Genomic DNA, 20,430 nt, shown 5'->3' with positions numbered 1-20,430 from the left:
AGTAAGCTTCCCACTGAGCAGGGAGTCTGATGTGGGGCTCGATCCAAGGACCCTGGGATCATGACCTCAGCCGAAGGCAGATGCTTAATGACTGAGCCACCCAGGTGCCCCGGCCTAGCTTCCCTTTTGCACTCCAGATTCTCATTCTGCCTTTCTCAAAAGAGGGTGGTGAATAGGACAATCAAGTCTAGAAGGACTTGAAGCTTAGCAATGTGCATCTAAGCTTAGGAGATGAGGGATAGGGCACCCCAGGACTTGACAGTTCTACTCAGTGAGACACCAAAGCCACTGCCAAAGAAAAATGAGCCATTTATTTAGAAAAGAAATAGAAATAAGTAAAACTCAAGGAGGGTTTACTTAGAGATGGCGAGGATGCTGCTGCTGCTGCTGCTGCTGCTGCTGCTGCTGCTGCTGCTGCTAATTAACCTTAGTACATCAAGACTTCCTGGGGCGCCTGGGTGGCACAGTGGTTAAGCATCTGCCTTCGGCTCAGGGTGTGATCCCGGCGTTATGGGATCGAGCCCCACATCAGGCTCTTCTGCTGTGAGCCTGCTTCTTCCTCTCCCACTCCCCCTGCTTGTGTTCCCTCTCGCGCTGGCTATCTCTCTGTCGAATGAATAAATAAAATCTTTAAAAAAAAAAAAAAAAAGACTTCCAATTTACAGCCACCGACCCACCTTTTTTTTAAACACCAGAATGCTTAAATGCCTTTACAATGCAGCATTCTTAACCTCCTTGAGATAACCTTAAAATGAGAGGAGCCCAGTGCCTCCTTTTTTTACACAAATGACATTTAATTGGCAGGGAAGAAGGGAAGTGATACTACAGCCCTGTGTCCTGCCTTGTAGGACCAAGGGCCTTAAATATTGCCTGCCAAAAGATAAGAAGGAATAGGAGTCTTTCAGCCCTATGGAGGGCCAAGTACATGCTCAGATTGAGGCTTGAATGAGAGAGGAGATGGCATTTTCCCCTCCCGATCCCATCAAATTCCTGGCAAATTCCTTAATGCCCTGCAGATGGCACCACTGACAACGAGTTCTCTGCCCAGAAGAGCAGAGCTCAGATTTGTGAACTCTGCCCTGTCACCTTGGAGCTGAGCCTAAAAGATATATAACAAACAGGAAGTAACTGACTTGGCATCTCTGGCTTGTCGTTTTTTTGTTCTGTCCATTCCTAGAGGCAGCTAAGCCTCATGTGGGGCCATTATGAATCAGGCAGCCACAGGATTTAGGAACTCCCATACCCAAGTTCTTAACTTCAGCTCCTGCCTCTACTCCCCAGGGTGGGATGGGTATAAAAACATGGTCTTGGGGTCAACATGTAGTAAGGGAGATTGCCAGATCAATCTGAACTCATTATTGACACAAAGTCAGTAACCACCTGATGATGTGGAAATTATCATGTAGATACTGGTATCTTTGTGTTGTGAGGCCCAGTGACTTCCTCTCTGCCATTTGGTCCATACACCACAATAAATGCCCTTCCCCACCCATCCCTCAACTGACCAACCCATCTCCTAACTAACAGCTTGCAGTTTGCTACTGTGTCCAACTGTGATGGAATTGAGCTCATCTCATTCCTTCCCAGGGCCTTCACTCTTCCCTCCACCTATAATACCTTTTCCAGCCATAACTGCCCACCCCATCTTTGCCCACTTAACTCATACTCTTCCTTTGATAATGGAAACTGAAGTGTTACCTCTTCAAGGACTTAAGGATTGGTCAGATTCAGTCAGATTCCCTATTAAATATTTGCATAGAACTTTCTACTTTTGTCTCAAAGCATGATCATATTTTGGATTATATACTTACTTGTGTGATTATTTAATTAATATAGTTTCCCCCTACCGGATTTTATAAGCTCTACGTCTATGGTGCTTACCATTGTATTGCGAGTACCTAGCTTGGTGTTTAGTGCATGACTGGCACTCAATAAATATTCCACGAATTAATTGGGGCAAGAACAAAGATTCAAACTTTTAACTCTGAAAGCTAGAGATGACTGCCACTCCAATGTCTTCCCCTTTTCCCCCTTTTCCCAGGCCCAAAGATCTAAGATGCCTCAGGAAGACACCACAGGGTAGACAGTGACATCCAATGAAGGTAGAAGGGAAAGTTGTTGTAAACATTCTTCATAAATAAGATCTGTTCTAAAGATTCTTCATAAATAAGATCCCTCACCCTCTCTCTGGCCCAGCTCAAGTGTCTTATGATACTAGCATGCAGGAACTTCTGCTGACTCACACTGACCAAATGAATGTTTGCCAGGGGCCAAAGTGTGACCCAGCTGCCAGAACAGGCAGGTGTCACCTTAGACATTCCATCTATACATCAGTATGCAAAGCTCGGCAGCTGAGCATTCCCACCATCCTCTTCACTGGTTGCCCTGCTATGCAAACTGTGTATCCAGTTCTGGGCACCTCCAAGAGGGTACAGAAAAGCAAGAGAGTTCCCTCCAAGGGGTGAGTGGAATGCTAAGGAGTCTTGGGTAGAGGAACTCAGAGAACTGAGGATGTTTAGATTGGAATAGAGAAACCCAGTGAAGATCTGCTGTCCAGAAATGGCAGCAGCCTCACTCCTCAAAAACCCAGAGTGCACAGCAAAGGATGGCGGAAAACACTGCAGCTCACTTTCTTTCTTTTTTTTTTTTAATATTTTATTTATTTATTCGACAGAGATAGAGACAGCCAGCGAGAGAGGAACACAAGCAGGGGGAGTGGGAGAGGAAGAAGCAGGCTCATAGCGGAGGAGCCTGATGTGGGGCTCGATCCCATAACGCCGGGATCACGCCCTGAGCCGAAGGCAGACGCTTAACCGCTGTGCCACCCAGGCACCCCTGCAGCTCACTTTCTAATAAACAGCTAGGATCAACAACGGGCCACTATGCCGTCCATGTTGTGAACGGCAAACAGGGAGAACTGAAGATTTCTAAGATCCCTCTCCATTCCCAGAATCCAGGATTTCACAATTTTTTCTTCTATTTCAAGCCGATCTTTCATTACGACTATCCTCTCAAATATTTTTAGAAAGGTCAGAGATAGGTAGGGACAAAGGAACAGAATCTCTCAAAGCATGTTTCTTAAACCCTTTCCCCAACCCCTGCCAACAACAACAGGATCTCAGACCCAGGTCTTACCTAAAATGAACCTCTGGTTTTCTGGCTTCCCTGGCACCCGAGATAAGAGGGCAATCCCAAAGATGCCAGTGCATTTCTAGGAACTGGTCCAATTTCCATCAGAGAGAAAGGAGGAGGTTTACAGCGTTAGCTTGGGCTGCTACAACAAAATGCCGTAGACTAGATGGCTTAACCAACAAACTTTTATTTTTCACAGTTCTGGAGGCCAGGAAGTCCAAGAATCAGTGTCTGGTGAGAGCGTTCTTCCTTGCTTGCCTTCTTACTGTGTCCTCACATGGCAGAGAGAGAAAGCTCTAGTCTCTTTCTCTTCTTCTAAGGGCATAATCCCAACAAGGGAGCTGTACTTTATCTAAACATAATTACCTCTCAAAGGCCCCAATTTCTAATACCATCACTTTGTGGGTCATATAAAAAATATGAATTTTTTTGTGGTATAATTTGACTAACATTAATTTCGGACACCTGGAAACAAAATTCACACAAAATAGCACAGCCTATAGCATTTTCACCCCAGAGCTGAAGAAGTTCTTCCTTAAGACCCAGGAAGTCCTGGGAATAAAATGGCCTTGAAGGTAGTCAGAGTAAGCAGGATTTTTCTGTACTTATTGTATTTTCTGTAGAAAAATTAGGACATGTAGGCAAGCAAAGAGAAAATGAAGATAATCCATAATTTGGAAAGTTTCTGTAATCTTTGTTTAAAGAAAAGGGCAACTTTTCCTAATCCTCCTCTCTGTCCCTCTCCTGCCTCAGTCACCTTGGGGAGTGGGTGCCTCTGGTCTTCTAGCTGTTCCTCTCAAGCTGCTGTTCATCAATAAATCTTCATCATTTGGAAGCTCAAAAGTGATCTCACAGATACAGACGGAAGGGTTCCAGGGCTCTTGAAGGTATTGAAGTTCAAGTTTTAGGTTCCTATTACACTGAATATCTAAGCAATATAGTAATAAGGAGAATACAGAAGTGGGGGATATATCCACTAAGAGGCAAGAGCAGAATGTCAGGAAAAAGGGAGGCTTTGGAATCAAACAGGCCAAGTTCAAAGCCTAGCTCCACCACCTGGGGTTGTTGGCCCTTATACACGTTACTTAATCTCTTTGAACTGATTCCTCATCTCTAAAAAAATAAAGTCTATTTCCTAGGGTCCTTTTGACACTGAACAAAATAATCTATGTAAAGTATCTATTAATATTTAGCACTTAGTGGAGGGTCAACCTGGCTTAGTTCCCTTCCTTGTGTTGCTTGAAGTAGTTGAAATTAACCCTCCATAACCAAGGTAGCCCCTTCCGTATGAGGAATGGGTTACTAATCTCATAGGCAGATCAAATCCACAAACACTGAGTGTTTACTATGAGAACTGCACTGAGGTTGGAAGGAACGGGATGAATTAGAAGCCAAATACAGGTTTCCAATCCTTGAAGGAGAGGGAAAGGAGAAAAGATATAAATGGAGGTAAATTTAAACAATATGAAAGACTTAAATAATAGCTCAAGATAATGTTATGAAACAGTGCATAGATGCCTAATTGTTCACTGAACTATACAGCTGAAACTATACAGGCAGAAATCCCTTCAGGAAAGAATTGAAGAAAAGACATTACTGGTTTTGAGCCTTGGAAGTAGATAGGATTTGGACAAAGTGAGATTTGGTAAGTTTAAAAATTTATTATGGAGAGTCTTTTTGCATAGTTTTTGAGTGGTAACTCAGTAATCAGAGAATCTCTCGCCAGTTCTAAATATAGGCATTGAAAAGAAAGTTACCGTGCTGCCAGTGGATTTGTAGACAATGGCTCAAGGACTTGTAAGCAAATATATCAGATCGCCACTGGGCTCAAAACTACTTTCTCTAGGAAGTATTCTAGATTCTTTCTCTCTGTTCTGAGCTTGAGCTTGTCTTCTACTACACAATTCCAAGTTCATATGTTTATTGACATTTTGCCTTTAAAGTTCACTTCAATTGTACATAACTGTACATTCTGGATGATGATAAGTCTCTAAGCAGAATCTATGCTAATCAGTTGTTGTAAGAATCAGATTTAATAGTCTGCGGCTCTGGTGATGTCACAGCACTTTGTAAACTGCAAAGGACTGTGAACATTAGATTTTTAGATTTAGAAGCAATCTGAAGAGTGTTCTAGTTTTGCAAGTGACATTAAGTGTAGTCCAGGATGACAGTGCTAGAAGCAGACCCAGCTCTTCTGATTATCAGAAATGCCTGCTATCTTTTCTTATCACATTTGTAAATATTTGAGTGTCTACATGTATTATGCACCAGGCTAAGGGCTAGGAAAATAACTACATCCAAGACAAATATGGGATGTCTGTGTGGCTTAGTCAGTTAAGCATCTGACTCTTGATTTCAGCTCAGGTCTTGATCTCAAGGTCATGAGTTCAAGCCCTGCATTTGGTTCCATGCTGGGGCCTACTTAAAAAAAAAGAGAGAGAGAGAAATATGATTCTTTCCCTTTACACGCCTATATGGAGGAGGCAGACAAATGCAAGCAAATTAAGTTATGGCAACTTGTTATAAATAATATGACAAAAATAGATTGCTTTAGATAATGTAGTGGGGGAAGGCTCTGAACAGGTATCATTCAAGCTCAAACCTGAAAGAGACTGAAGTCAGCCAAAATGAACTGGGAAGAGGGAGGGGAAGAGGAAATATCAAGTACAGAGACTTAAGGAAGGAAGGAGCTTGGCAGGACCCACCAGGAACTGACCAAGGCCAGGGTGAAGATGGTAGCAAGTTGAAGCAGTAGAGGGATTAGCGCATAGGTCACAACCTCAAATGCACAGCTGGGCTGACAATGTAAATGGAAAAACTGGTGAGGTCTAAGTGCTTACCCAAGTGATATGGACTGTGGAGGACTGGAGCATATCCTGCTCCATCTACTGAGCTGTATGTCCTTGTTGCCCAGTTCTGCCAGATCTTCTATTTAAGAGACAGAAATCTTGGGATGCCTGGGTGGCTCAGTCGGTTAAGCATCTGTCTTCGGCTCAGGTCATGATCCCAGGGTCCTGCACTGGGTTCCTTGCTCAGTGGTGAGCCTGCTTTTCCCTCTGTCTGCTGCTCCCCCTGTTTCTGTACTTGCTTGCTCTCTCTCTCTCTGATAGATAGATAAATAAATAAATAAATAAATAAATAAATAAATAAAATCTTTAAAAAAATCATTAAGAGACAGAAATCTGAATTTTTAAGGTATCCTGATTTTTAAATGTTTGTTCAAATTTGTTAAAAACACCATGAGCCAAACAAACACAATATGTTTTTTCCAAAAACACACTCAATAGGCCCAAGGCACCTCTCTGTCCTCTCCTTTTCTTCCTTGCAGTAGATCCCTGGACCCAGGCAGTTAGCTGCTTCTCTTTGTAACTACCCACTCTTCCCACTGGAGTTCCGTTCAGCCTGAGCTTGGTTGCTAAGAGGCAAATCAGCTCTTTAGCTCCTTTCATTATCTTGCTATCACCAAAGACAAATGTGTGTATACACACATATATATGTGTGTACATATACATGTATACAAGTACATGCTTTTATTTCCCAAGGTTCTGTTGCAAATCAGTGGGGAAACAAAAAAGGAACCAAAATAACTGGCTCCAGAAAAGTTACCGGGGTATAGAATTCAGCTGTTAATTCTGGCCCCTGAATCTTGGTCAGATAGTAACTGGATGCAGTCCAGGCCTTTACAATTGGGCTCTTAATTCTTCAGCGGGGCAGTCTGCAAAACTTAGCCCTTTTTTTAGGTTTTCCTTACTTCTCCAATTTAGAGAAGGGTTCAATTTCATGAAGGTGGAACTTCCCAATCAGTACATATTCCAAGGTCGCAGGAGGGTAACTGGCATTCCTTAATTGTGTGACCTTGGCACATGACAACTTCTCACCATTTTCTAATCTCTAAAATGCTAATCATACCTTCCTCTGCAGGGCTGTTGTGATGTCAAAAGGAGATGAAAGTCTATAAGGTGAGTGGCACAGAGTAGGTGGTCAGCTAACATTTGACTCAGCCCCATTAAGCAATGATCCCCGGGGGTATTTCCTCACAAAGTTTCAGAAGGATATTCCTGTGGTTCTCCATCCGCTTTTCTTCAGTATTTGCTCCACCACACACTAGGCTTCCCACAAAAGTGACTGAGTGAAAGCTCCTAGCCCTGGAAGGGCCCCACCCCAACAGAAACACACTTTCAGAAAATGCTGCTACAGGCCTTGGGTGACTGGGCAGCGGTACCTTTCAGAACCCCCTTGGTGCTCTCACATCCTGCCTGGCCGGCCTGGTCCAAATGGTTCATTTAACTACAGTCAAATTAAAATCTTGGTCGCTCGGAAAACGCAGGAGCTGAAGGAGACGGCTGCTTAGTTTTAGAGCGAGCACTCTGAGGCCCCAAAGATCCCGCCTCCTCCCACGGGGCGAGCCTATCAACGTTCTTCTCGCGATGAGCGGCAGCTCCCTAGGAGCCAATGAACTCCGCTCACTGGAAGAAACCCGCCCATCCCTTGCGTCGTCAGTTGGTCTTCGGTAGATAGAACCAGCACCTGCGCTTCCTCTTTGCAAATTTGTTGGAGGGTGTTTGCGTTAAAGTTGACGGAGTCCGGACCTTAAAGGGGAGGGAGCAGAGGGGGCCGGGGCCCTTTAAAACGAGGCGCCCGGTGCCTGCCCCTTTAAGGCGTCCGGAAGACTGAATCTGAGCTCCAAATTACCTCGAGTTTCCGCCGCAGGCTGCGAGGAAAGGCTCCTTGGTTGGGTCCGGGTGCTTGGCGGCGGCGGCTTCATCCCCGCTTGTCCTCCCCGGGCCCGGAGACACCCCCGCCCCAGTCATGCTGAGCAGAGTATGGAAGCAGCTGACTACGAAGTGCTATCCGTGCGAGAGCAGCTCTTCCACGAGAGGGTTCGCGAGTGCATTGTGAGTACGGGACCCGGGCAGAAAGGGTAAATAGGACTAAGCGGGGGAGAAGCACGGGTGTCGCGGGAGAGGGAGAAGTTCGGGTCGCAGTGCGACCACCCAGGCTCAGAGCCCCATTAGGGCCTGCGTGGTCCAGGGGCGAAGGACGAATAGCCCCGGCCTGACGGAAGGACCGGCTCCCCGGCTGGTGAACCTCTAGATCGGATCAGTTGGGTAGCTGCGCGATAAACAAAGCCGCGGGTCGGTTTCCGTTCCTCCCCTCTACACGCCCCTCCCCCCGCCCGCCCTCCAGTCCCCCACCCCTGCGGGGGTTCAGGGCGTGGGTCTGCGAGTCTAGTGATTTCGATCGTAATCGGATAGTCTGAGAGGAATGGGTTTAACAGGGGGAGATCCCGCCAACTCCGCTGATGTTTGAAGAAAGGGAGACGTCCAAACACTGAACTAGTTTCCAGAAAAGACTTGGGAGGTGTAAGGGTGGCATGCCAGAGGAACGGGGCACTCTGATGGGTCTCCTACTTCGGAAGGGAGGACTCTTGTGGGGTGGATTCTGCTGTGTAGAGATGGAGAACAACTAAGGTATCCCCTTATTTCCCCCTTCATCGGTGCTTGTTGGAAACCCCTGTAAGCCGAGGTTCCTAGCTCCCCAGCCATTCCGGGATTTCCCCTGTGAGTGGTACCGCCCCCACTCAGGGCAGCAGGCTGCGTTCCCTACTCTCCCACTGCCACCTTGAGCAACAGCTGAACCTGCCACACGGCGATGGACTCTTCGCCTCTGGGCCCCAGGGGAATCCCTGGGGAAACTTAGGGAGCTGCATCTTCCTCAGGCCTGCTTTCAATTCTCATCTCTCCCCTCTTTCCTCAGAGTTCCCCAGAGTAGCCCTGACCCCCAAACACTAAACGAAAGGCAAAAAGGAAAGGTTTGGAAGAATAGAAGTGTTAATGAGTAGGGGACGCACTGATGGGGTCATCCTTTATTTTTCTCATTCTGCCCTGGGCAGCCTCAGACTGGAGGAGGGGTAAAGTGAGCCACCTGTGAGGACTGAAAAGTAGGGAAGGGAATATATTTGTCCATGTGTGGAACTCTGGATCAACTTTCCTTGTGTGATCCTTAGTGGATAGTCCCACATGGTGAGGTTGGGCATGTTGGGAGACACGCCCAGGCTTTGAAACTTTGTAGGGACAGAGGCCCACATTCCTAGAGAACAGGGAGGGATGAGACCTTGGACAGAGAAGCAGCCTCCTAGATGTCTCCCCCATTCTTTAGTCCTATTAGCTGAGGACATCAGTGCTGGCCAAGGGCAGCCTGAAGGCTTCTGGTGCCTCCCCCACCTGGCTCCCATGCCCTGCTCTAGAGAATGACCTAGCCTGTGCTGGAACTGCGTGGAGCTCCAGCCTGACCTTTTGATCCCTCCCACCTTCCTGGCTATTATGCAAGCCCAAGGGCAGAGGGAGCACTAGGCAGTAGAACTCTTCACTACAATCTGAGTAACTCATTCTACTCTGCTTCCCTAATGTTAAAAGCTAAAATTTTGTTCTAGACCCATCACTGTCCTTGGGTCTCTTTGACTTCTTCTTTCCACGTATAGATAACTGTGTGTGGATTCCCTGTGGGGTCAGCTGCTCTTGGAGACTGGAGGACCCAGGAGACTGATCCTGCTTTCTTAGCTTGCTTTATTATTTTTTTTTAAATATTTTTATTTTTTAAAAAATATTTATTTATTTATTTGTTTGTTTATTTATTTGAATCAGAGAGAGAGCAAGACAGAAAGCAGGAGCAGGGGTGGGGAGGGGCAAAGGAGAGGGAGAAGCAGACTCCCTGTGGAGCAGGGGGCCCACTGTGGGGGCTCAATCCCAGGACCCTGGGATCATGACCTGAGCCAAAGGCAGACACTTAACCATCTGAGCCACCCAGGTGCCCTCTTGGCTTACTTTAAATGCAGTAACATGGCGGGGTGCCTGGCTGGCTCAGTTGGAAGAGTGTGCAACTCTTAATCTCAGAGTCATGAGTTCAAGCCCCATGTTGGGTGTAGACATTGCTTAAATAAATTAATTTAAAAAATAAAAATAAATGCAATAACATCTCAGGACTCTCTGGTTCTGATTGTAAAGCCAGGCTGACCAGAGACTCCTCCCTTGGGCAACAGCAGCTTACTTGGGGTAGGGTAGGGATACATGCATGTGCAGACTAACTTGGCCAAGTCCTGCCATGACTGTGGATTGGAGGGCCAATTGCCCAGGGCCATGGGACAGCCTGGCTCTGGGGTTGGAAGTCACTTGAATAGGGACCAGGAATTGACAGCCTTTAAAGGGGCTGATGTGGCTCTAGAAACATTGCAGATTTTAGATGTGGGGCCCCAACTAAGGTCTACTCTCGGGGCAAGGGATTAAATGAGGCTCTGGTTTGTCCCAGAGCAGACCTGATCTTCCAGGGGCCCTGAATAAACACAGAGTAGAATTTTTTTTTTTTTAAGATTTTACTTACTTAGTTGAAAGAGAAAGAGTGAGTGAGAGAGAGCCCAAGCTGGGGAGAGAGTCAGTGGGAGAGGGAGAAGCAGACTCCCTCTCTGAGTGGGGAGCCCGACTTGGGCTTGTCCCAAGACCCTGGAATCATGACCTGAGCCAAAGGCAGGCGCCCAACCGACTGAACCACCCAGGCGACCCTAGAAATTCTGACTTAGCCTAGGAGCATGATTCCTACTTACTGTCTTCTGGAGCTTGGTTCAAAGTGGCAGCAGGGACAAGGAGGGGTGGGAGGAGGAGCAGAGTGTCAGGACAATGCAAACATCCCCTTCTTCCCTGAAACCTGCTTCGCTTTTCAATAATGTGCTAGGAGTAAATTCCCTCAGGTTCTGTGGCCTGTTTCAGGTATGTGTGTATATGGGTCTCTAGGAGTTTTCTCTGCCTATTTACCAACCAGGGTTCAGCTGAAGCTGTTTTCTCCCGGAAAAGGTTTCACAGGGCTGGACATAATGCTGTTTCCCCATCCTTTGTCTGGTGCTTCTTAGAGGCCCCTGAGGGCCCTGACTAGAAGGAAATGCTGGGGAGAAAGATGGAACCCCTAGAAGTATGGAGCCTTGTTTTGGAAAAGTGACCCCATAGAATTAACAGAGAGGCCCACTGGGGCTGTGGAATGTGCTAGGAGCTTCTCATCCCAGCTCCCACTCTGCCGCAGATCTCAACACTTCTGTTTGCGACACTCTACATCCTCTGCCATGTCGCCCTGACCCACTTCAAGAAGCCTGCTGAGTTCACCACAGGTACCTGCGACTGCCCTGCCTCTCCCCTACCCTCTGCCAGTGTTCCTCTTGACATGGGACCAGCCTCGGGGGAGTGGGCCGTGTGTGCTGCTGGGAAAGGAAAGGTAGCTGTTCCACAGCCTTTGCCGCTTCTGCTTCACTTCTTCCACAGGCCGGGGCAAGGCGGGATAGTGGAAAGTCTAGACAGAAGGGTCTGCAACTAATAAAGCCCTGGGCAAGTCCTGTGACTTTCCTGACCCTCAGTTCCATCCTCTACAAAATGGGCCTAACAGTCTCTAACCGATTCATTGACCTTGCGTGGACCAAATGAGATGGTTCATGTGAAAGCCCTCTGTGAACCTAAAATGGACAACCTTTAGAGTGAATGTTATCATGGGCACAAGCTCTGTCCTCTCCTCAACCACTGCACTCACATCCAGAAACAGAGACCTATCTGACACTGGGGCCCCCGGGACCTGGTGATGGTGGCCTTGCTCTTTATAGGGAGCGTTAAGTGTGCTCAGATCGGAGCTTTCCTTCCTGTAGGCATTGTGCGATTTGGGGGGACACACTTGCCCCGATTCCTAGCCCCAGCCTATCCAGATCATCCTGTCCTGGCCCTAGTCTTTCCTCCCCTCCAGAAGGCTTCAGGAACCCCCACCCAAGAAGGCTAGCTACTCCTCAGTATAATTCTCCCGAGGACTTTCTCTGTGAATCTCCCCCCCACCCCGCCTCATTTCCCTTTGCTGCCCCAAGCCACCGATGTAATCAGCCTCCCAAACCAGTTGTTTCTGATATTTTCAGCTTACAAAGAGGAGCCTACAATGAGAGAGATCATGGGGAGGGAGGGAAGTGAGAGAATTTCTGGCCTGTGCTCTTTCCACCTGGGACCACAGATCTTTAAGCTGCCACCTTGGCCAGAGAATAGGTTGTGGGGTTCGTAGTGTGAACTCTCCCAGAGCCTCCTGTCCAGCTCTGCCTCTGTGGCCCAGGCCCTTCCTCAGGGGGCAGGGAAGGGGCAGGAGGGCACACTGCAGCACAGATGGTTCCCAGAGCTGCCCACTGATGTCTTGCCTCTTCCCCATGCCTCTCTCTTGTAGTGGACGATGAAGATGCCACAGTCAACAAGATTGCGTAAGTGTTGCTCTCCCAGCTCCTGGCACTAGGAACCTTTAGAATCTGGGATCCAGTGAGAATTCTGGAGCTGGGGGGAGAGTGGGATGTCATACAGTGAACAGAGGGTTCCTGCTTCCACTCCATTTCTGGCTTCTTCCGGCTTTACCTCGCCCTGGGGACGCTTGGAAAAGTTGTTGTTCCTGTCTCCCTGGTTAGGCCAGGAGTTTCTGGGAGCCTCTTGGCCAGGAACTGTGAGCTGGGGCCTGAGTCACCGGAAATGGTTCTAGCTTGGCTTCACCTCCCAGTGGTCATCAGGGAATGAGTGGGGCAGGGACGTAGACCCATGGACTAGAGCGGGGGATGTGGAAGGTGGAATCCTCAAGGGCAGGGCAGGCTTGGTTCTGACAGGACGGCCCTTGCTCCAGGCTGTTATTATTCATTAGCAAAAACAGGGAAAATATAGAGATGACCCCTCCAGGCAACAGATTAAAAGAAGGCAATCTTCCCGCCTTGGTGGACCAAGTAAAAATGTCTCTTCTGTTCACCTGAGGCAGCCCTGGACACAGGCCTTGGCTATGAAGCTGGGTTTCAGGTCCTTCTTTTCCCCCTTTGCCTATTGCCTTCATGCAGGGCCTAGCCATATGGTGTGACCCTGCTCTTATTTGCGCTAGAGAAGGCAAGCTCAGAAATCCATACTCTGAGCAGAAAAGAGAAGAGAAGTCCCTTAGCTTAGCATGCCTGCTGTACCTGGCAGGCATGTGTAGGAGGACTACCTTCCTGGGGATAGTCTGGGCAAGTGTCGTGACCCACGACATGAATGCCTAAGGTGTGCCCATCCCTAGCGCCAGGGCTTCCTTGGAGGGGGAGTTTAAGGGGCAGTCAGTGGAGCCTTAGCTGGATGGCTCCTTCCCTCAGTCTGTCACCGCTACAGGTAGTTCCAGGAGAAGCCATAGGTGCCCAGAGAAGTGAGTGTCTGAGCTAAGCAAGGGCACTGCCCATTCTCTGCCCAGGCTCGAGCTCTGCACCTTTACCCTGGCGGTTGCCCTGGGTGCTGTCCTGCTCCTGCCCTTCTCCATTATCAGCAACGAGGTGCTCCTCTCACTGCCTCGGAACTACTATATCCAGTGGCTCAATGGCTCCCTCATCCATGGTACGTGGCTCCTGGTTGCAACTTGGGGTGGTGACAGGGAACAGACTAGGTTCATGCAGACGCAGGCAGTCTTGGCCAATTAGTCATATATCACCCCATCCTTGCCCCCTCCTCCACCACATGGTCAGTCCCTGGTAGGTTGTCCGCCCCCCCCCCCCCACACTGACCCCCTCGGCTTTTTCTTGTTTGCTCTAGGCCTCTGGAACCTCGTTTTTCTCTTCTCCAACCTGTCCCTCATCTTCCTCATGCCCTTTGCATACTTCTTCACTGAGTCTGAGGGCTTCGCTGGCTCCAGAAAGGTGAGTGGGGGATATATCAATCAATCCAGGCAGGAAACAGAATTCCACTCAGGTGGTTCAACTGAAGAGATTTTATTTTGTTTTGTTTGTTTGTTTGTTTGTTTATTTTAGGGGGGGCAGAGGGAGGGAGACAGTCTTAAGCAGGCTCCACACCCAGTGCAGAGCCTGACGTGGGGCTCATTCTCACAACCCTGAGATCATGACTGGAGCCGAAAGGAAGAGTCGGATGCTTAACTGACTGAGCCACCCAGGCGCCCCAAGTGAAGAGATTTTAACAAAGACTTTGCACAGGTTTAGTCAGAGTTAAGGGGATCAACAAGAAATTGGAGGTGCTACTGCCAGTAGGAAGTCATTACCACCCCTAGGCCTGTGGGAGCAAAAGGAAGAAATAGCTTCTGGAACCGACTGATAGTTGAAGCTGGAGGTGTTTCACAGCTACTGCCAAAACCATAGTGTCAAAGATTGAAGGAAACTGAAGAAATACCCTGACCCCCCTCTCTTCCTACATTCTACTCTCCTGCCTGTCCTTCTCACTGGGCAAGCTGAACCAGAGGGCAAAGAGCTTGTGTGATGCAGCCCTCAGGGGTCAGCCTCTCAGGGCAAGGCAGGGTGGGGAAGGGATTCGGGGAGGGGGGTTGCCCACGAAGACTGTCCGGTATAAGGAATGGCCCTAGATGTAGGGTTGGAGGACAGAGTGATTCAGCAGAATAAGAAGGAGACGCCCTTCCCTGTCTCCTGAATCCAGCCCTCTCTGGTTTCCCCAGCCAGGCTGCCATCCTATGTCTCCTTCCTTCCCCCGATGTTGATCCTGCCCCTTACCTATTTCCTCCTCCTGTAGGGTGTCCTGGCCCGGGTCTACGAGACGGTGGTGATGTTGATGCTCCTAACCCTACTGGTGCTGGGCATGGTGTGGGTGGCGTCGGCCATTGTGGACAACAAGGCCAGCAGGGAGTCACTCTATGGTGAGAGGGCTGGCTTCCCCCCACCCCCCTCCAGGCTGAGTGGCTCTGCAGTTGGCTGATGTTCCCTGCCTGGAACAACTGTATCCCTCTAAGGTGGAGAAGGTTGGGAATGTGCTTCTTAGACTGAAGTTTCAAACTGATGGACGTCAGGCCAAGTCCAGCCTGAGAAATGATCCCTTGCGCCCATGCAATGATTAAAAATATAAATGAGTCAGTTGCTGACATGCAATAATTGAGAGATTTCACATTAATATCCAGATTTGTGGTTTTGCCTGACAACGTTGAGGATCTGGCCACACTAGGCCTCAGGGACTGGGCCTAATACCAGTTGTGTTCCTTTTTTTTTTTTCATCTTATTTTTTAAAAATTTTATTTGTTTAATTTATTTATTTGAGAGAGAGAGAACATCAACGGGGGGGGGGGGGGCGGAGGGAGAAGCAAATTCCTCACTGATCAGGGAGCCCAGTGCAGTCTTTGATCCCAGGACCCTGGGATCATGACCTGAGCTGAAGGCAGAGGCTTAACCTGCTGAGCCACCTGGGCGCCCCTGTAGTCGTGTTCTTTAGATATGGCTTAGGGCCTCCAATTTGCTGTAGCCCCACTGCTCCCTCTTCTGCTGACACTGGGCCAGCTTTCCTCATTCACATTACTTGCCTAACCCCTGTAGGCTTATGGGTGGTGTCCTTGCTAGTCTCTGAGGCCCATCAGCCCCCAGGAACCTGGAAGAGAGACCAACTGACATACTTCTTTTTTACCCTTAGACTTCTGGGAGTACTACCTCCCCTACCTCTACTCCTGTATCTCCTTTCTTGGGGTCCTGCTGCTCCTGGGTGAGTGTTCAGGGTCTTGGAGGGAATGGGTAAGGTCCGTGGATTAAAGTAACCAGGGTGGAAGGGTGGGTAGGGGAAGTGGTGGACCGAAGGGTCTGGCAGGTAACCGGCTTCTGTCCCCACAGTGTGTACTCCACTAGGTCTCGCCCGCATGTTCTCGGTCACTGGGAAGCTACTGGTCAAGCCTCGGGTATGTGGTGCTTTTTGCCCTTTGATTCCTGCAAAGCTGGAACCAAACAGCGAAGCTACCCTACAGTTGTGTAGCACACACCTTGCGGAAGGCCACAGCCTTTGGTGGCTCCTGTATCCTTCAACGCCATCATCTGGAGCTGGTGGTCACCAGACATGCAAGGCAGAGCGAAAGGCAGTTGGGGGGGACTGGATAAAGCTTCTGGCCACAGGGTGGTGAATGAGGGTTAGGGGAAGGAATGAGACTGTGGAGCCTGGGATGAGCAGGGGTCTCCTGGGGCCCTTGGGATCTGGGAGCCTCTGACAGTTAGTCCCTCCCTTTCCCCTGTCCCCAGCTGCTGGAAGACCTGGAGGAGCAGCTGTACTGCTCAGCCTTTGAGGAGGCAGCTTTAACCCGCAGGATTTGCAGTGAGTTGTGGTTCTCCCCAGCTGGGACGGGGGCTGTGGCTTGGATGGGGGCTGCAGGACTGGAAGCAGCACCATCTTCTCTGCCCTCAGATCCCACCTCCTGCTGGCTGCATTTGGATATGGAGCTGCTGCACAGACAGGTCCTGGCTCTGCAGACACAGAGGGTCCTGCTGGGTATGTAGGTTGGTAGGGATTGGGATACCTGTGTTTCCCCAAGGAGAGTGGCCCGTCGTTCTAGGCCCTTGCTGACAGCTTTCCATCCCTGTACAGAGAAGCGGCGGAAGGCTTCAGCCTGGCAGCGGAACCTGGGCTACCCTCTGGCCATGCTGTGCTTGCTGGTGCTGACGGTAGGTATTCCATTCCTGGTGGAGGTGAGGAATAGTAGGCTCTTGACTACTTTAGGTCTTCTCAGGGAAGAGGAAGGAGGTACAGGGACCCGGTTATCATCAGTAATAGTAGTTCCCTCTCACTGATTGCCTATTTTGTGTCCTGCCCTGTACTGAGCACATCAATCCCCATTTTGTAGATGAAGAAACAGGAGTGAAGGAGTTTGCCTAATGTCATACATGGCCACTGAGTAGTTACACAGGTTTTCTCTGGGGTGAAAATAAGGGTTGAAATCAGTTCATCCCTCCACTTGCCGTGTTCTGGACTTGGAAATAAGTCTTATCGGTCTGGGGGAAGATTTTTCTCTTCGATCTTTTTGCAATCCTCCCACCCCGAAAGTTTGTGTCTTACAATACCCTCAAAGGTGCTCTGTTGCTAGCAGTAACCTTGACGAGGTCCCACACAGCTAATGGGAAACTGAAAATGTTGGACCAGAGTATCTGCTCTTAACATTCAGTTCCGAATACAGCTCTGGGCTGGGGCAGGAATGGGAGTCCATGACCTTGCTTCCCACAGGGCCTCTCTGTGCTCACTGTGGCCATCCACATCCTGGAGCTGCTCATCGATGAGGCTGCCATGCCCCGGGGCATGCAGGTACTAGGCTGCCTATCTTTTGGGGAGGTCTTAAGAAAGGCTGGGATGAGAGACAAAAGCTGAGGCCAGAAGGAATTTGGGTGCTGGGTGGTGCTCCTGGAAGGGAGTACTCCATAGTGACACCACTCCATTTCTCAGGATGCCTCCCTGGGCCAGGTCTCCTTCTCCAAGCTGGGCTCCTTTGGTGCCGTCATTCAGGTTGTACTCATCTTGTATCCTTCTGGAAACCCATCATTGCCTCTCTTCACTGAATCTATCTCCTGGGACTGTGGTGGGGAGGTGTGGTGGGAATGATGGGGAAGGGGGCAAGTCTTCCCCCACCTGGGGTTCAGGAAGAAGGAAAAGACTTTATTTGAAAGGAGGCTTGGGGGAGAGGTCCATTCCCTTTGAGATGAGGCATAATCCTTGGGGGCTGGCCAGTTCTTCCTTAACCTAATGGCAGTTACCTGATGGTATCCTCAGTTGTGGGATTCTACAGCTCTCCATTCTTCCGGAGCCTGCGGCCCAGATGGCATGACACAGCCATGACACAGGTAGCTGGGCAGGAATAAAGGAAGCCTCCCGGGGGCATACCGGGGTGCTAGGTGCTGGCAGCTCTGCTACCCTCACCTCCCCTTTCCTTACTCCCACCTAGATAATTGGGAACTGTGTCTGTCTCCTGGTCCTAAGCTCAGCACTTCCTGTCTTTTCTCGAACCCTGGGTAAGTAGCAAAAGAAGGTAAGGGAATTGGCTTTTTCTGAGTACCTACTGGTGCTAAGCACACATTTTATATACATTCTCTCTCTAATTCCCACAACAAACCTATGAGGAGGTATTACCCCCATTATACAGATGGAGAAATTGAGGCTCTGTAAAATGCTTGTGTTGAGCTTCAGAATAGTGTTGCTTCAAAGCTCATACTTTTCCATTAGCTATATCCCACAGCCTTCCCTATTTACTTCCATTTTTTGGTGGAGAAGCACCACTTTCCCCCAAATCTTCCTCTGAGCTGGATCCTCTAAGAAACATTCTCATTTTATAAAGACAAGAAACAAGAGAAGCTAATCAATTTACTTAGTTAAACAGCTCGCTTGAAGCAAGGCCAAGTCAGGCTAGAACCCTTGTCTCTTAAACACCAGTCCAGCGCTTTTTCCCACACACTGGGACATCAACTAATACACTCAGTCCTTCTTCCATCTTTAGAGCTATCGTCTACAATTGCCCAGTAAAAATGTTCAGAAGTGTAATAGTTCCCCCCAGGGTAGTATGGGAGTTCCCCCTTCACCACATCATGAACCATATATCCTAAATGATTTAGTATTTACATCAGTTCTGTTTGGTTCTTCAGTTCATACTGTGTCCACTGTGCCATTGTACTTACGCCATGGGGATTCAGTAGGAAACTAGGCTTGTGAGTCCACTAGTTAGTTCCTTTAGGTTGGATGCAGGTAAGAATATTTTTTAAGTGGGGATGGCCCCAAAAGTTGGACTTACAATGACATTATTATGATATATGTGTTGTTTCATTGAATTCTCACAGCCCCATTATTTTCTCTATAGTGAAGGAAACTGAGGCACAGAAATTTAAGGAATCTGCAGATCACACGATTAGTTAGGGGTGGAGTTTGGATCTGAACCAAAGCCGCCTGATCAGAGTCGGGGCTCTTAGCCTCCACACTGGGTGATCAGCTTTTAGGCTCCTGGCCCAGGAACAAGTAGCAGGCCCAGGGAGCTCCTTGGGACACATGGAGCCGGGGGAGGGGGCGCCCACTGGAGAAGAAGATGCCGAACTTTGGAAGGGAAGTTGGAGCAAGCCTAGCTGCTGACACTTTCTTCACCAGCCATAACTCCCTCTGAGACAAGTTGGGAAGTAGGAACAATTAATACATAGAAGAGGCCAACCTGTCAATTGCAGTGTTGAGATATGGCCACTAGGAGGCAGCAGAAAACTGGGCTCTGAGCCAGGGAGGAGCTGGGGAGCCCACTCCCATATTGGCCTTTGTACTTCAGGGCTCACTCGCTTTGACCTGCTGGGTGACTTTGGACGCTTCAACTGGCTGGGCAATTTCTACATCGTGTTCCTCTACAACGCAGCCTTCGCGGGCCTCACCACTCTCTGTCTGGTGAAGACCTTTACCGCGGCTGTGCGGGCAGAGCTGATCCGGGCCTTTGGTGAGAGGGAGTGGGGGCGCAGGCTGATGGGGTGGTTGTGAGGTGGGGCCCTCTGGAACCATGGTCATCCAAGCAGGAGAGATGGCATGCTGTCTGCTTTGTTTGTAACGTACCTCATCTGTGGCTTGGTTGTCTTATCCCTGAGACCGGACCTGTGCCCTGCTTTTGACTGCCCACCCTCCCTCTTCTCTAGGGCTGGACAGATTGCCATTGCCCGTCTCCGGTTTTCCCCGGGCATCTCGGAAGACCCAGCACCAATGACTTCCAGCTGGGGGTGGGAGGGAGAAAACTGGACACTGCCATCTGCTGCCCAGGCCTGGAGGGGCGCCCAGGGGTGGGTGGACCACAGGACCTGGAATCTGAGAGGGTGGTAGAGGGGAGCTGAGCTGTCTGCACTGTTGCATAATCTGAGCCAGAGTTTGGGACCAGGCCCCCCTGCTTTTCCAAATTTAACTGTGGGCCCCAGCATGGAGTGGGGCTGGGTGACTGGGTCTGGCTCCTGGTCCCAAATCTGTTTACACATCAATCTGCCTCACTGCGGTTCAGGGCCATGCCCGTAGCCATGTTTACATGATTTGATGTGCAATAGGGTGGGGTGGGGACAGGGGAGAAACTGAGCCAGGGGCTGACTTGGGAGGCAGGTTGTCTCCCTTGCTTCTGGCCCAGCAGAGCCTAAGCACTGTGCTATTCTGGAGGGGCTTTGGACCATCAGAGAGACAAGGGCGTAGGGAAGAAGAGACCACAACCATCAGCAATAAAGTTGATCCCAGGGTTTGCTTTGGTTTTTTAAAGGGTCTGTCTCTGTGTCTATTGAACAGCCTTATTCCCACCAATTCTGAATCTACCAACTAAGAAAAACAGAGGGATCCTGCCTCCATCTTTCCCTTCTCCTCCATCTGCATTCTTAGTATCTTTTAGGGCCTTGGGTCTCGTGTTAGGTCATACGATTAGGCAGTGGGGAGCTCCTCCTCCTTTAGCCTTGCTTAAAGCTGGCTGGTCCCTGACTCTTCCTTATACTCATGCCTGGTTTCTATGCCTTGGTTATTGGGGTAGGTGGGCATGGGTGTAGGAATAGGATAA

General features: G+C 49.2%; 1 protein-coding gene and 1 long non-coding RNA gene across 3 annotated transcripts; one reads left to right on the top strand and one right to left on the bottom strand.

Moving 5' to 3' along the window:
• Nucleotides 1–3,300: 3,300 nt before the first annotated feature.
• Nucleotides 3,301–7,666, bottom strand: LOC130544890 (uncharacterized). The gene is made up of 2 exons (XR_008961598.1): nt 7,355–7,666; nt 3,301–6,235 (listed from the first exon to the last, which is right to left on the bottom strand). It is a non-coding gene; the product is annotated as an uncharacterized LOC130544890 (long non-coding RNA).
• A 269-nt stretch (nt 7,667–7,935) lies between these two features.
• LMBR1L (limb development membrane protein 1 like) lies at nt 7,936–20,141 on the top strand. 2 transcript variants are annotated; one of them, XM_026501964.4, is made up of 17 exons: nt 7,936–8,027; nt 11,200–11,284; nt 12,364–12,397; nt 13,390–13,529; nt 13,725–13,828; nt 14,667–14,790; nt 15,552–15,620; nt 15,746–15,810; nt 16,145–16,217; nt 16,308–16,391; nt 16,488–16,564; nt 17,121–17,198; nt 17,337–17,410; nt 17,641–17,731; nt 17,833–17,899; nt 19,189–19,350; nt 19,544–20,141. In XM_026501964.4, the coding sequence occupies exons 1-17, from the start codon at nt 7,956–7,958 to the stop codon at nt 19,609–19,611; spliced, it is 1,467 nt and encodes a 488-aa protein (XP_026357749.1). In that variant the 5' UTR covers nt 7,936–7,955; the 3' UTR covers nt 19,612–20,141. The 2 variants fall into 2 exon arrangements, with proteins under 2 accessions (XP_026357749.1, XP_048072725.1); XM_048216768.2 differs by lacking the exons at nt 7,936–8,027; nt 13,390–13,529.
• Nucleotides 20,142–20,430: the final 289 nt, after the last annotated feature.

The sequence above is a fragment of the Ursus arctos genome, unplaced genomic scaffold, assembly GCF_023065955.2.
Source record: "Ursus arctos isolate Adak ecotype North America unplaced genomic scaffold, UrsArc2.0 scaffold_26, whole genome shotgun sequence".
NCBI classification, from domain to species: Eukaryota; Metazoa; Chordata; class Mammalia; order Carnivora; family Ursidae; genus Ursus; species Ursus arctos.
This window is presented reverse-complemented; position numbering and strand designations above follow the sequence as displayed.